Here is a 15,112-nt window from a genome sequence, read left to right on the forward strand (position 1 = left end):
AAGGGGGCAATTACAAGTATCTAGTAAAAGGAGGTGGAGACTGACATTTTTTAGGGCTTACTAAAATTAATCTCCTGTACTCAGTATCTGCAGAAACATTGTTACATTTAGAGGTTAAGGTGCTTCGTCTTCTCTTTAGCCAGGAATTGGTGGCAGCCCTAATTTAACCACATACATGAAAATAAATGACAGCTGACTGGACCGTAAATATTAAGTTACGCTTGTCACTTAAAAACGTTCTCTCATAATTTCCTTCTATTCTTAAAAAAGATTTATTTCTTTTTAGAGAGAAAGAGAGTGTGGGAGTGGCAGAGGGTGAGGAAGAGAATCTCAAGCAGACTCCTTGCTGAGCACAGAGCCCTATATAGGGCTGGATCTCATGACCCTGAGATCATGACCTGAGCTGAAATTAAGACTCAGGCACATAACTGACTGAGGAACCCAGGGGCCCCTCATTTCAATTTCTAAGTAATAAACATGTTTGTAAAATAAAATGGAGAGGATTTTTTTTTTTAGCATATTAGAGCTTTTTGTTTTTGTTTTTAGTTTTTCCTAGTGCCATTTAGAATTGCCTTTTGTTTGATTTTACTTATCTAGCAACCTATGAGCAAGCGAGTAAATAAAGTATTTGTAATTCAAGAGACAATTCGAATGAAGACAGGATCATCTTGGAGTATTCACTCTAAACTTGAATCCTCAAATGCTTCTAATCTCTTTAAACATTACTCTGGTTCAAGTATATTTCGGATTTATGATTTCAAAGGGCTCAGTTATCTGACGAGAACAGGAGCATATTAAGTCTCTGCATAATACAGTTTTGAAATGGCATGCACATTAGACACTAAGCATTTATTAAATCTTGCTTTAACCTACCAGTTTCCTAAATCTTCCCTCCACAGCTTGATTCCCAGCAGAGAAAAAAGTAACTCAAACAAAAATTTTCCTGTTTATTGCAATAAGCTATTTACTTATCTGTGCACAAGGTTGAGAAATTATGGAAGAGGGATTAATGTATTTGCCCATAGGAGACCTTGCAGAGACGGTTAGCTTGAATTTTCATTTGTATTTTCAATTCATGTAAGGATTACATATTTTGACCCACTTATAAATTGAATGACATAACAAAATAGAGCACTATTTTCTTACTTGCTATTTAACTCATGCTGACAAGCCACTTTCAGGTCCCTGGACTTAATTTAGCTTATTTGTAAATGAAGATAACAATACAGCCTGATAGAACAAATGAACTAATATTAAAGTGCTTTGACAACTATAAAATATTGTGTAAGTGTAAAAAATTGTATATTATACTACTTTTATATAAATGAAAACTAGCTGGTTATTTCCTCATCACACCTTTCATAAAGAGAGGAAAAAATGGAAAGATACTGTCTTGAAGTAGTCTGAGAACTGAGATTTCAAACTTAAGAAACATTTTCCTAACAACTAAAATAATACAGGTTAGTGCTAAAATTCAGAGGTTATCTAATCTAACCACTTGAGTTTTACATAATAAGGAAAGATTCTTGAAGGCTAAATATAAAATATATCAACAGAACAGTCACACATGATGGTGGAAAGAGAAGAATTGAAAACTTATGTTATATTTCTCAATTTGTTCTCAATCATTCCTGGCTAGAACATCTAGGGTTAGGAGTAGAGTTAGGGACAGGAGCAAGGGCAGGTTCAGAGTTTGGGTCAGTTTTGGCTAGATTACAGCAGAGATTTTAATCAATCACCTTTTTCTTTTAGCCAACTGGAAAATAATAAAATTTATGATGACGAGAACACAAAGTGGTCATGTGTGAAGTGCTACACAATATATAGAGATACAGAATGGTATATATGTTTTACATAAAGTCACAGTACATTACATCTTACAACAACCCTATTAATTTTACTTAACCGGCAAGAAAACTAAGGCACAGAAGAGTTATGTCGGTTGAACAAGGTCACCCAACACTGCCTGGCTCTTGGGCTTTTTTATTTTTTAAAAAGCCATACTGAAGTTCAGTTTTTGTAAATAAAATTTGTCCAACTTAATGTACAACTCAATGAGTTTTGACAATTTTACAAGTGTGCACTGTCACCACAATCCAGTGGAGACATTTTCATCATGTCAAAAAAAATCTCTCATACCAGTAAACAGCTGGCCTTTAAATAACAGGGTTTAGAAGCATCCCCCTAGAAAATCCACTACGGAATTCCCCAAAACTGCTAACAGCCTACTATTGAGCAGAAGCCTTAATAATAACAATTGGTTGATTAAGATAGTTTATGGGTTATATGTATCATATGCTGTAGTTTTACAATAAAGCTAGAGAAAAAACTTAAGATCATAAGAAAAATATATTTACATACTATAAAAAATCTGCATAGTAAATGGATGCACATAGTACAAACCCAGGTTGTTCAAGAACTAAGTGTATAGTCAATCCCATGAGAACCCCCAGCCCTAAAAAACCATAAATCCCCTTTACTTATAGATGTCTTTCTAGGCATTTCATAGAAATGGAATCATAACAACATGCAGTCTTCCGCATCGGACTTGTTTCAATTAGCATAGGGTTTTAGAGGCTCCTGTATACGGCACTGTGTATTACCTCATTTCTCCTTATTGCCTAATAGTATCTTCTGTTGGGATATACTATGTTGTGAATCCATTTATCAGTTAATGGACATTTAGGTTATTTCTACTTTTCAGCTATTATAAATAATGCTGCTATGAACACCTGCATACAGTTCTACTGACAAATATTTTCAGTTCTCTTGGGCAAATACCTAGGATCAAAACAGTTTACATGGAAAATTTATGTGTAACTTTTTGAGAAACTTTCTGAGAAATGGCCAAAGTGGCTGTTATTTTACATTCCAGCAGTAATGTATGAGGGATTTGTTTTTTTCACACTCTCACTAATACTTGCCAGAACTCAAGAGCTCCACCACTACCCTCTTTGGCCTCTTAGTGACCATGCATGTGTGTCACAGAATGTTGGACAGGAGAGAGGAAGGAGCTAAGTGAATGCAGAAGTAAGGAAGACAAAGATCCTTACACTTTCAAAGACAACCACATCTATTCCAACTGATGAACCTATACTGACACATCAGTGCCCTCTGAGGTCCACAGTTTACATTACGATTCACTCTTGGTTTGTACATTCTATGAATTGGGACAAAAATAAATGGCATGTATTCACTATTGTATGTGGTAATTTCAGTATCTTAAAACTCCCCCGTGTTCTACCTGTTCAGCCCTACCTCCTCCATAACCCCTGGCAACCCATGAACTTTTAACTGCCTCTATGGTTTTCCCTTTTCTAGAATGCATATCTGTTTGGAATCATACAGAATGTACATGGATATTCTCAGCAGCTTCACTTGTAGTTGCCCACAATAAATAACTCAAAAGTCTATTAATAACTGAATAGATAAACTGGGATATTCCTTTGAGGTAACTCTACTCAGCAATATAAAGGAATGACCTATTGGTACACATTACAAAATGGATGAATCTCAAAATTATGCTAAGTCAAAGAAACCAGAGCAGAAAAAAATGTATAGACTATATGATTCCATTTATATTGAACTCTAGAAATACAAACTCACATAGAGTGAACAGAAGACACATCAGTGGTTGACTGGGACAGGAGTAGAGAAGGGTATACATAAGTTAATACAGAGATAATAAAGTATCATATATAAAATGTTATTATATCAAAGTGTTTTTCAAAAAGAATAAATGACAAATTACGCTGATTAAAAATTAGATATTTAAGGGGCTCCTGGGTAGCTCAGTCAGTTAAATATCCGACTCTTGATTTCTACTCAGGTCATGATCTCACGGTTGTGAGACTGAGCTTTGGGCTCCACACTGATCCTGGAGCCTGCTTAAGATTTAAGATTCTCTCTCTCTCCCTCCTCCTCTTCCCCCACTCCCCCAACTCATGCATGTACACATTCTCTCGCTCTCAAAAAAAAAAAAAAATTAAAATTAGATATTTGATAGCCATTTTCTCAAATAATGAAGCAAGCAAGCCACTGATGTGCCGTCTGTTCATTCTTCTTTTTTCTCATCTGGTTTCTTTCATTTAGCATAATTTTGAGATTCATCCATTTTGTAAAGTATATCAATAGTTCATTCCTTTTTATTGCTGAAAAAATTCAAGGGGGAAAAAAAAACCCTGAAAGTTTTTGTTGTCAGTGATAAAAATCTAAGCTTTCAAATGAAAATTAAAATTTTGGAAAACATGTATTTATCATCATGAACTTGATAGCTTCTCATTACTTGTCTAATTAAGACTACTGCTGACATTAAGAAATGTCATCTTTTGATGTTGTATAATGATTTATGTCACTATTTGAGGACCTGCATAACCTGGTCACCTGATATATCCCAAATGATGAAGCATGATGCTACAAAATCACACACAGATAAAAGATATATTCAATTCCAAGTTCATGGGGTGCCTGGGTGACTCAGTCAGTTAAGCATCTGTCCTCAACTCAGATCATGATTCCAGGGTTCAGGGATAGAGCCCCACATCGAGATCCCTGCTCCCTCTCTCCCTGCTTATCCACACACACACACACACACACACACACTCTCTCTCTCTCAAGAAAAATAAATAATCTTTTAAAAAGTGCAAGTCCAACTAATGGAGTTAGCGTATTAGAGTATGAAAAGTTAGTCAAAGTGGTTTCAGATTTCATGCTGCAACTGATGCCTGAGAAAATTTAGCAAAATCTATTGTGCTAAGGCAGATTTTGAATATGGCCTCCCAACAATGATCTACCTTAAGCCCTGGAACATGTGAACATGAGTAGATATCACCTCCCTAATTATATTGTCATATGGCACAGGTGACCTAAAGATGGGAGACTGACCGTAAATATGGGAGACTGACCGTGGGAGCTTAATCAAATCACATGAGATCTTTCAAAAAAGAATACTCTCGGGACGCCTGGGTGGCTCAGTTGGTTAAGCAGCTGCCTTCAGCTCAGGTCATGATCCCAGCGTCCTGGGATCGAGTCCCACATCGGGTTCCTTGCTCGGCAGGGAACCTGCTTCTCCCTCTGCCTCTGCCTACCACTCTGTCTGCCTGTGCTCGCTCTCTCTCTCTCTCTAACAAATAAATAAATTTAAAAAAAAAAAAAAAAAAAAAAAAAAAAAAAAAAAAAAGAATACTCTCTAGCTGGTAATAGAAGAGGAAGTTAAAATCAGAACACTTGAAAGATGTGACATGCTGGGTCTGAAAATGGAGAGACCATGGGAAAAGGAATATAGATGAGGTGGGAAATGCCTTGAGCTGACAGCAAGCAAAAAGAGAGAACCTTAGACCATTTCTCAGCTGCATGGAACAGAATTCTGCCACCAACCTATAGGAGGTTGGTAGTGAATACCTCCAGTGACTCCAGATTAAAGCTGTCAGGTTGTGATCATCTGTTACGCAGCAAAATAAAGCTAATACATTTACTAAACTCAAAATGCACATTAACTTGAACCCAACAATCTCATTGCTAAAAATTTACCCTATATAGTTCAAAATGCTTCTTATGTTATTACTCTGAAGATATTAATTCAGCATCGTTTGTAAAAAACAAAATAAAACATATATACGTAAACAGAAACAACCAAAGTATCTGTAACTAGAAGACTGATTAAAATTACACAAATCTGTAAAATGGAATGCTCTGGAACTATTGCAAAGAAAAGACAGAACTATACGGATGAATATGAAACAATGAAACTCTAAGTTATATTAATAAGAAAAAAGATCTGAAAAGTATTAGAGTATGTCTCTATAATTAAATTTAAAGGACGTGCATAAAAATCAGGTACCTGCATTAAATATTTTCCTTGAAACACACATACTCACACACATAAACACACACACACACAGTTAGATAATAATTAGCTTTGGAAAGGGTTAGATTACTGAGTGGGAAATTTTCACTTTTAATTTTCTTTCATTATATTTTCAGTTTTCTAATGTAGTTCATTATTCTCATTCCTTTAAAAATTATCAATACAGGTTATTAGTGTCAGGTAAACACTTCCCTGCCTCTCCTGCAAAGCTATCTTCTTTTGTTCAATTTGTACCTACTATCTGGCATTTGTCATCCATGCTAAGACCAAAATCACCTTTCCTTATCAACTCTGCCCCACCTTTCAAATCTAAGTTTCTCAGTGACATCCCTTATTAACTGGGGACTTCATTTGCACTAATCTGACTATTTATATGTATATGGTATCATTTAGTTAAAACTGTAGCTATTCAATTATTTTTTAAAATTTTAGACTGTAATCTATCATATTTCGTAAATATATTGAAAGCTACTTTAAGGGATGGATCATAAATATCATAAGCCATGCAAACATACAATGTACCTAACAGTGTTACCTTGATGAGGATGAAGATGATGATGATGATCCTAAATCCTGCAGGTATATAGTATTATTAAGAACTATATTGCAATAGCAAGCAAACCAATGTGATAAAAATGAGAACAACTATCCTTAATAGAAGACTTATGTGAGTAATATTTAATGAGCAATCTATAATATCAGATTTACTGTGTATTTCTAGTTAGAAATATTTTTCATGTTCCTTTAAATTTCTTTTTAAATGACCAAATACTTGTTAAAACAAACCTTTGTCAATTACTAAACACTGTATATATTTTTACCAAAATCAAATTTTACCTCTAATTATATTTTCTACCAAAAGAGGATATACAGTGAAAGAAACTTAAAAATATACTCTATCAGTCAGAAGTTATCCTTGCTTGTTGGCAAAAATGGTTAACCACAAGACCTGAAGGTGGTCAAAGTGACCAAAAAGAAATAAAGGACAAATTCCTCAAAAGATTACTTTTTCTTTGGTTTGCTTACGAAAGATAGTTCATAAAGGATTTGAAACACTATGGAATTTTATATACAGCCAAACAAGAGGATGTGTGGTATTGTACCTGGAAAATAATATACAATGAACAAAATGTAAGATAGTACTACCAATGTTATAAAGTCAAACCCAGTAGACTATTTTTATAAACAGCTTTTCTAACAAAAACATACATAACTAAATTCCATGTGTAATCCCACTATAATAATATATCTCCTTTAAAAAATATATATATATATCCTCCTCTTGGCTGACATTTTCTAGACAACAGCAAAGTAATATAGAGTATAAAAATATCAAGCATGTGTACAGCTCTCTGTCGTCAGGAAAATGTTAAACACAATTGTTGAGAACTTTACAAGGAGAAATAAAAAAGACCGAACATATAAAAATAATAAAACATGACATTAAAATGTCATCGAAGAAACTTGTAAAATCATTACCTGGAACCAGTTCCATAATGATGTAGATAGGCTGTCTTTGTGTGCAAACGCCTATAAGTTTGACAATATTGGGATGATCGTATTGCTTGAGAATTCTGGATGAGAGAAAAGTGTTATCATATCAAAAATAGTTATCATTTAAACACTGAAGCATTAAATCGTCATGAATAGTGTGCCCAAGTAGAATATACTTTACTCGACACAATTCTCTTTTAAAACTTCAGTATGAAGCCAAAGTACGATAAATGGTGGGATGTATACAAGTTTGGATAAATATTGACAAACTACAGGTACAAATGAGTCAATTCTCCTTAATCCAATTAAATTTTCATATAAAATTAATATTCACTCTGAATACTAACAACCATGCTAAGTATGAACAACTTACTTAGTCTCAAACATGTACAACTCTCTTCAAACTATCTTGTTTTAGCCGCTACCACAAAAGCATAATTGACAAGTATTAATGGACCAGAAATTGTAAGCTGCTAGAGTTGCATCTTTTTGTTTTGTTCTGTTTTAGGATACACCTGATTGAAAATACATAAATAAGAACTCAATTCGTATTGGTAAATTCTATAGGCTAATCATCTCATTAAATTTTATAAAATATTATCTTGATGAACACAATCAATTTCAAAATGGTAAAAACTCAAAAGTTTTGAGGAAAGTGGCTAAAGATGAAAACTAGGTAAGTAACAGTTTCAATGTAGACTTCAGCTGAAGCAGAGGGGACTTTGCTTGGATAAAGGCAAAATTTCATCAGAGGGCTATAAAAGTAGCACAGCTCATCCATGGCACTTCAAGCACAAGTTAAAAATAAATTATATTCCCTTATAGGCCTATTTATCCTGAATATTTCTGTTACCAAATTTTATTCCAGATTATCCTATTGACATAGTTATAAATTCACTCATCTTTGAAAATGCAGTTTTCTTTCCTAAGAGAATGAAAAAAATAACCATTGGGAGAAAGACAAAACAGTTTATAAGTGTTTTGTACAACTCCAACTAAAGGGGAGATAATTAAGAAAAATGCTCTAGATTGAAAATATATATTGATTTATAAGGGAAAAGATAGAGTGGGAAAAATTCTAGAGATAAGGAAAATATTGTCACCAACTTCGAGCTTGCAACTTTTATGAGGAATTAAAAAGGAAGTCTTAGAATGTTTGACTTTAATCCAAAATGTCATTTCTTAGGTTGGAAACTGCTTAGTAAAGAAAGTCCACAAAATAGCCAGCCTGAACTCAATATTAAGTATCTAAATATATAGCTCTCTATTGTCTATTTAATGACACTTGGGACTTCTCAAGGATACAACTCTCATTTTTTACCTAAAAATTCACAATTCCACTTTAGAAAATGGGCTTTTCCACTTTAAGAAGTTTAATACTTTATTTTGTAGTAAAACAATCACAAATTAGAGAGCATGAAAATTAACTATTTTTTAAAATAACATAAGATATAACCTTATACCTTAAGAATACCTATGAATACCTACAAAATGTTCATAGTTCTTTTGTGAATTTCTTTTGTGATAGCATGTTTTTATCATAGCATATTTTTGACCTTCCAAAAAATGTACCTTTAGAAAGTTTACAACTTGACTCTATGATAATATTTAATAAATGCATCCAACTAGGTTAATACATTTTTATCAATATTCATTTTTAGATAATGAATGGAGAAATGTACATCAAAATGCTCCAACCTATGCACTTAGTTCTCTGGTTGCCATCATCTTGGTTCTCTGCATTTCTCTCCTCTCTCCTCTATTTAGGAAGTTCAATTTTACACACTATGCCATGATAGAAACATACATCCACATGTGCGCACACACACACGCACACACACCTTTCCCTTTCTCCCTTTACAACACAAATCTCTGTGTAGTCTCCTTCATTCCCATCCATGTATCAATGCATCTCAGAATGAGAGTTCATCCTTACTCGGTCCAAAACATCTTTCTATTTGTTTTGTGCTGTGTTGTATATACTGGATTTTGCCACTAACAGAACAGTGTTAACCACAGGCAGTACAGCAACAGCAAGTTGGAACATTACATTTTAGCCAATCATCCTAGAAGATTAGGAAAAAAACAATGTGCAGATTTTGGAACAAATGCCCAACAATGAGAAGAAGAAATCTGAGGTTCTCAGAAAAGAAAGGTAACAGCTCAGTAAAGACTATCAACTGAAAACATCTAAGGAAGGTTAGATAGATATAATTATATGTATCTAAATATATATACATAAATTATGTATCTGTATATAGAATACAGTAATATTTTTATTATAAAGACAATCATAACACTGCATATATACATGCCTATATATATGTACATGTGATAAAAGCAAAAAATATTGCAGTATACCAATATTGAAGAATATACTGTTTTTTAGCATCTGGTTCTTTTGGCTGTGATTGTGTAACTAATATATAGTCTAGTTCAAAAACAAACTTCATTTCTACACTGATTAAATGCTTCCTTATGAACATTCTAAAAGTGCTTACTTCTACTTCAGTAAATCATAATTTAATTCCAAACTTCACATTTAATGTTATAGTATTAACTTATAAATACATGTTTAATATAACTTTTGCAAACTCACTTGGCTTCTTGTAAAAATTTTATTTTCAGTTCCTGAGGAAGATCTTCTTTACATGTTTTAACAGCAACAGCAGTTTTATCCTTTAATATGCCCTTATATACTTCACCAAAATTTCCCTGAAAATACAAACACATTTACTGTTTAGGATATAAGACAGACACATCAATCTTTGCAAAATACAAGGAAAGCACATAATAATGAATTTTGTATTCAAAGTATTCTGTTAGCTTTATTCAGAATCTTAAGTGGAGACAAAGATTGGAAATTTTGCTCTTTCCAATCCTCTAACTTTAAAAATAGTACTCAACCCACCCAACATTTGAGGGACTGAAGCTTGAGGAAAACTGAAAAAGAGAAAAGGGAAAAAAATTCTAAGAGACTTGGATAAAAGGAGAAACTCAAAGTGAAGCCTCCGAAGTATTTAAGTTTCATGTCTCGTAGTACTCATTACTCCCAAGCTCTAAATTTTATTAGATTAAGAAGTTATCAATTAATGTTTCAAGATAAAGCAAAGACTCCATGAGGAGACTGTTGGTATGGATCCCTAAAGCTGAATGTCAGTTGAAGAGTGTCAGGGATTAAGGGAGAGGCAACAGAACCAGGCCAACCAAGGCCTGTCAGCAGCCAACAGTAGACTGTCCCTCTTAGAAAGGCACCAAGGAAGAGGAGGTGCTTACCCAAATGCCAGGGTCACCCATGTGGAGTTTCTATCAAATGTATAAATCCTTAACCTCGTGCTATGGCTCTAACCTATTTTGACTTAACATGCCTTATTTCAACTTTGGGGTCATCTGTTTTTTACTATTAATATAAAACCAAATATGACAAAGAAGATCTATAAAGCTAATACAACAACTAATTTTTAGTGTTCAAGTTTTTATGTATGTGTATATATCTTTTACATAACTATAACCCTAATATGCAAGTCTTCTAATAAGCTCAATGCTATTGTTGCGCAAGAAGTAACTGAACTAGGACTCTGCTAGTTACTGGGTTTGAGTTTTGGAGTAATGTAACTTTTTTTAAAAAAATTATTATTTTTTTTTATTAGAGAGAGAAAGAAAGAGAATACATATGACCAGGGGGAGGGACAGAGGAAGAGAATCTCAAGCAGCATCCTTGTGCAGTCCCCAGAACATGACACAAGCCGAAATCAAGAGTCAGATACTGAACCAACTGAGCCACCCAGGAGCCCTGAGCAATTTAACTCTCAATCAACAGTTCAAGGTGTCTAAGTTTTATGTCATTATTAAATTTAAAATTACTAAAATATTTGTTTCAATGTATATTTTTATAACTGTACATTTATTTACATCTAATTTCTGTCAGCAGAAATTTAAAATTTTTTTTTAAATTCCAGTGTAGTTAACAGTGTTATGTTAGTTTTAGGTATACAATGTAGTGATTGAAATTCCATACATTCCTTAGTAGTCATAGCGATAAGTGTACTTTTTTTTTTTTTTAAGATTTTATTTATTTATTTGTCAGAGAGAGAGAGAGAGCACAGGCAGGCAGAGTGGCAGCAGAGGCAGAGGGAGAAGCAGGCTTCCTGCCAAGCAAGAAGACCCATGTGGGACTCGATCCCAGAATGCTGCGATGATGGCCTGAGCCAAAGGCAGCCACTTAACCAACTTACTTAACTTACCAGGGGACGCCTGAGCTACCCAGGCGTCCCCTGGTAAGTGTACTCTTACTCCCCTTAGCCTATATCACCTATCCCCTTCTCACCTGCCTCTGGTAACCATCTGTTTGTTTTTTTACAGTTAAAAATCTGGGTTTTTTTGGTTTGCTTTTTCTTTTTCCTTTGTTCATTTGGTTTCTTAAATTCCACACATAAGTGAAATCATACAGTATTTATCTTTCTCTAACTTGCTTAGCATTATGCCCTCAGGATCCATCCATGTTGTTGCAAATGGCAAGATTTCATTTTTTATGGCTGAATAATATTCCATTGTATATATTTACCACATCTTCTTTATCCGTTCATTAATCAATAGACACTTGGGTGGCTTCCATATCTTGGCTATTATAAATAATGCTGCTACAAACATTGGGGTGCATGTATCCCTTTCAATTATTATTTTTGTATTCTTTGGGTAATACCAAGTAATGCGATTGCTGGATTGGAGGGTAGTTCTATTTCGGAATTCGTTCATTCTGAAATTCATGGTCCACCATCATCAATATTTTATCGTCATTGTATTCTTTGGTGATTCTCTTCACATTTTTGTTCTCACAAACTTGGCTCTCACCTGAGCAGTCAAATGGTGGCTGAGCTTCCTTTTGCCTTCTGAACTTAAGTTATGATTCCCCTTTCACCTTCCCTTCTCCCACTGGCCTGGAGATGATAATAGAGTATTCAACTAGCTCCTTGTCACTGCTTTCAAACCATTTTCCTTCCTGCATTCCCAAAACCAAGCTCTGAAACCTTATAATTTGATTATATATCCACTGCCCCTTACCGTAACTACCACTACTGAATTTGAAAGTATCTTCCTTTGTTTATTAACAATTTGAACCCCTAGGACACAGTATTCAGGGTTACTCTTGTTTTAATTCCTGTCCATTTCAGTAGACACTTAAAGTACCTTCCAACACTTCAAACCCTCAGGTTCCTGAACATCATTTCTCCAGTAATCTTGTACTGCAACCTATTTTTTTTCTAGGATCATGCCTTAAACTTTGCAACTGCCAGGGCACCTGGGTGGCTCAGTAAAGTGTCTGACTCTTGATTTCAGCTCAGGTCATGATACTGATCTTTTGAGATAAAGCCCTCAATTGGTCTCCATGCCTCTGTGCTGGTCATGGAGCCTGCTTAAGATTCTCTCTTTCCCTCTGCCCCTTCCCCGCTCTAAATAAAAACAAAACAGAACAACTTTGCCACTGCCAATAATGTAACTCCCCTGTAATACCTAATTTATTCATCCCATCTTCTAGCTGGCTTCTACTTTTGTAGTTTCCTTCCTTTAGTATCCAGACTCCAAAAATCCTTTAACTACTTGGGAACTTCCAAATCTTTAGCTCTTACTGCTTTCATTATCCAACACCCCCTTAAAGTCCTTTCTTCCTTGCTTATCCAGTTTAAATTCTATAGTCAGCAATTGCTGATATACTATTCTGCTTACCGTACATTCTCAACTTCACTGTTGATCTTCATCTATTAAACTCCCTTGTCAAATCTACAATCCTGATTAAACTCAACACTCTGCCTACTCTGCACCTATGTAGCTAAATGTGGCTGAAGAAAATCCACAACCCCACTGACTGGTTTCACTTTAAATTCATGAGCACAACCCTCTAGAGGGCTCTTAATGTTGCTTCAGCAATTCTCATCTCTCCTACTAAAACAGTCTGTTTTTCACTAGCTTATTCCCAACTGCAAACCACCATGCTGTTGTGTCTCTCAGGGTAAAAAGCAACACAATTCATTCTCTTGAAACTACCACCACATATCTATGCTTCCTTTTGCAACAAAGCTTGGAAGAGTTTCGTCCTTGCTATCTCTAATTCCTCTCCATCCATCCTCTCTTCATCTATTTCAATCTGGCTTTCTGCTACGTCATTCCCAGGAAACCGCTCAGCTGAGTCACCAGTGGCCATTTCCTTACTAAAGTTAATGGTGAATTCCCAGTCATCATCTCATTTGACCTATCAGCAGAATCTAACACCACTGATTACTCTGTTTTCCTTGATATACTCTTTTGGCTTCCAAGATATCTTATCTTCTGTTTTTTTACCTTTGTAATTGATTTCTCTTTCTTAGCCTCTTTTGGTGACTGCATCTCTTGTCTAAAGCCTATTATAATAGTGACCAGGGTTCAGTGTCCATCCTCTCTTCTAATAGAGACCTACTCCGTTAATGAGTTCAACTGGTCATATGGCTTTAAATGCCATCTATATGTGGTATATATCCAAAGTAATGTCATTCAACCATGAGAAAGCAGGACATCCTGCCATTTGCAATACCACAGATAAAAGTTGAGCACATTATGATAAATCACACAAAGACAAATACTATATATACTATCACATTTATGAAATCCAAAAAAGCTAAACTCATAAAAACAGAAAGTAAAATGCAGGTTACAAAGAATGGGGAAGGAGGGCAGATAGGACTGATATTGTCCAAGGGTACTAACTAAACTTTTGAGAAGTAAGCACTAGAAATCTAATGCACAAGACAGTAAATACAAATACCATTATATTATAATCAAACTTGCTAAGAGGCTACAACTTTTCAGCCACAAAAAAAAAAATTACATAATGTGCTAGAGACGCTAAATACCACTACAATGGCGTATCAATTTAGTATACTGTGCACCTTAAACGTACACATTTTATATCAAATATATTCCAATTAAAAATCTTAAATAACATCTATATATAACTACCAAATATATATGCTACAACTGCGAATTTGTACTTTTGATCCAGACCTCTTTTTTAAACTCCAGACTTGAAAGCCAGCTGTCTTCCCAGCCTTTCCATTTGACAGTCACACAGACAAAACTTAATACATCCAAAACCTAACTCCTAAATTTATTCCCCCCAAACTTGCTGCACCTAAACTGACCTCCCCTTCCCTCATGCCCCACAGGGACTCCATCAGGATATTCAGTTGGTTCAACATCAAAAACAATCAGAACTCACAAGTTTCCACCACCACCCCTGCTACCACCCTGATCTAGCAACCACCATCTATTAAGTTAGGTAAGGCCTCCTCAACTTCCAACTTGTCAGCCTGTACTCAACATAACAGCCACAGTGATCTTTTTAATAAGTAAGATCATGCTACCTCTCCACTCAAAGTCATCCACTAGCTCATCTTCTCATACATAATCAAAGCCAAAGCAATTATAATGGCCTGCAAGGTTCTACATGATTTACACCCTCACTGCCTCACCCACTTCCTGTCCTATCACCTTCCTCCCTGCTTACTGAACTCACTTACAGCCAAACTGTCTGCCTTGCTCTTCAAAGAAAATTTGCATTGGTTATTCCATTCTCCTAAAACCCTCTTTCTCAAACGTCCTCATGGCTAAAATCCTTCCAACTTTTTATACAAAAGTAAACAATTTTAATAAAGCATACCCAGATCTCTCTTTTAAAAATTGCAACCCTGGCCAACAGCACTCCCAATCTCATGTATTTTT

General features: G+C 34.9%; 1 protein-coding gene across 1 annotated transcript in view; it reads right to left on the reverse strand.

Annotated features, from left to right (window-relative positions):
* The window catches only part of FER (FER tyrosine kinase), a 462,185-nt gene that overhangs the window by 158,310 nt on the left and 288,763 nt on the right, over nucleotides 1–15,112 (reverse strand). The window contains exons 15-16 of the mRNA XM_080803660.1: nucleotides 9,960–10,075; nucleotides 7,346–7,440 (exon numbers count right to left, since the gene is read on the reverse strand). Of these exons, the coding sequence (XP_080659786.1) occupies nucleotides 7,346–7,440; nucleotides 9,960–10,075 (211 nt within the window). The remainder of the gene's footprint in view (nucleotides 1–7,345; nucleotides 7,441–9,959; nucleotides 10,076–15,112) is intronic.

This window comes from Martes martes (assembly GCF_963455335.1).
Source record: "Martes martes genome assembly, chromosome: 5".
NCBI classification, from domain to species: Eukaryota; Metazoa; Chordata; class Mammalia; order Carnivora; family Mustelidae; genus Martes; species Martes martes.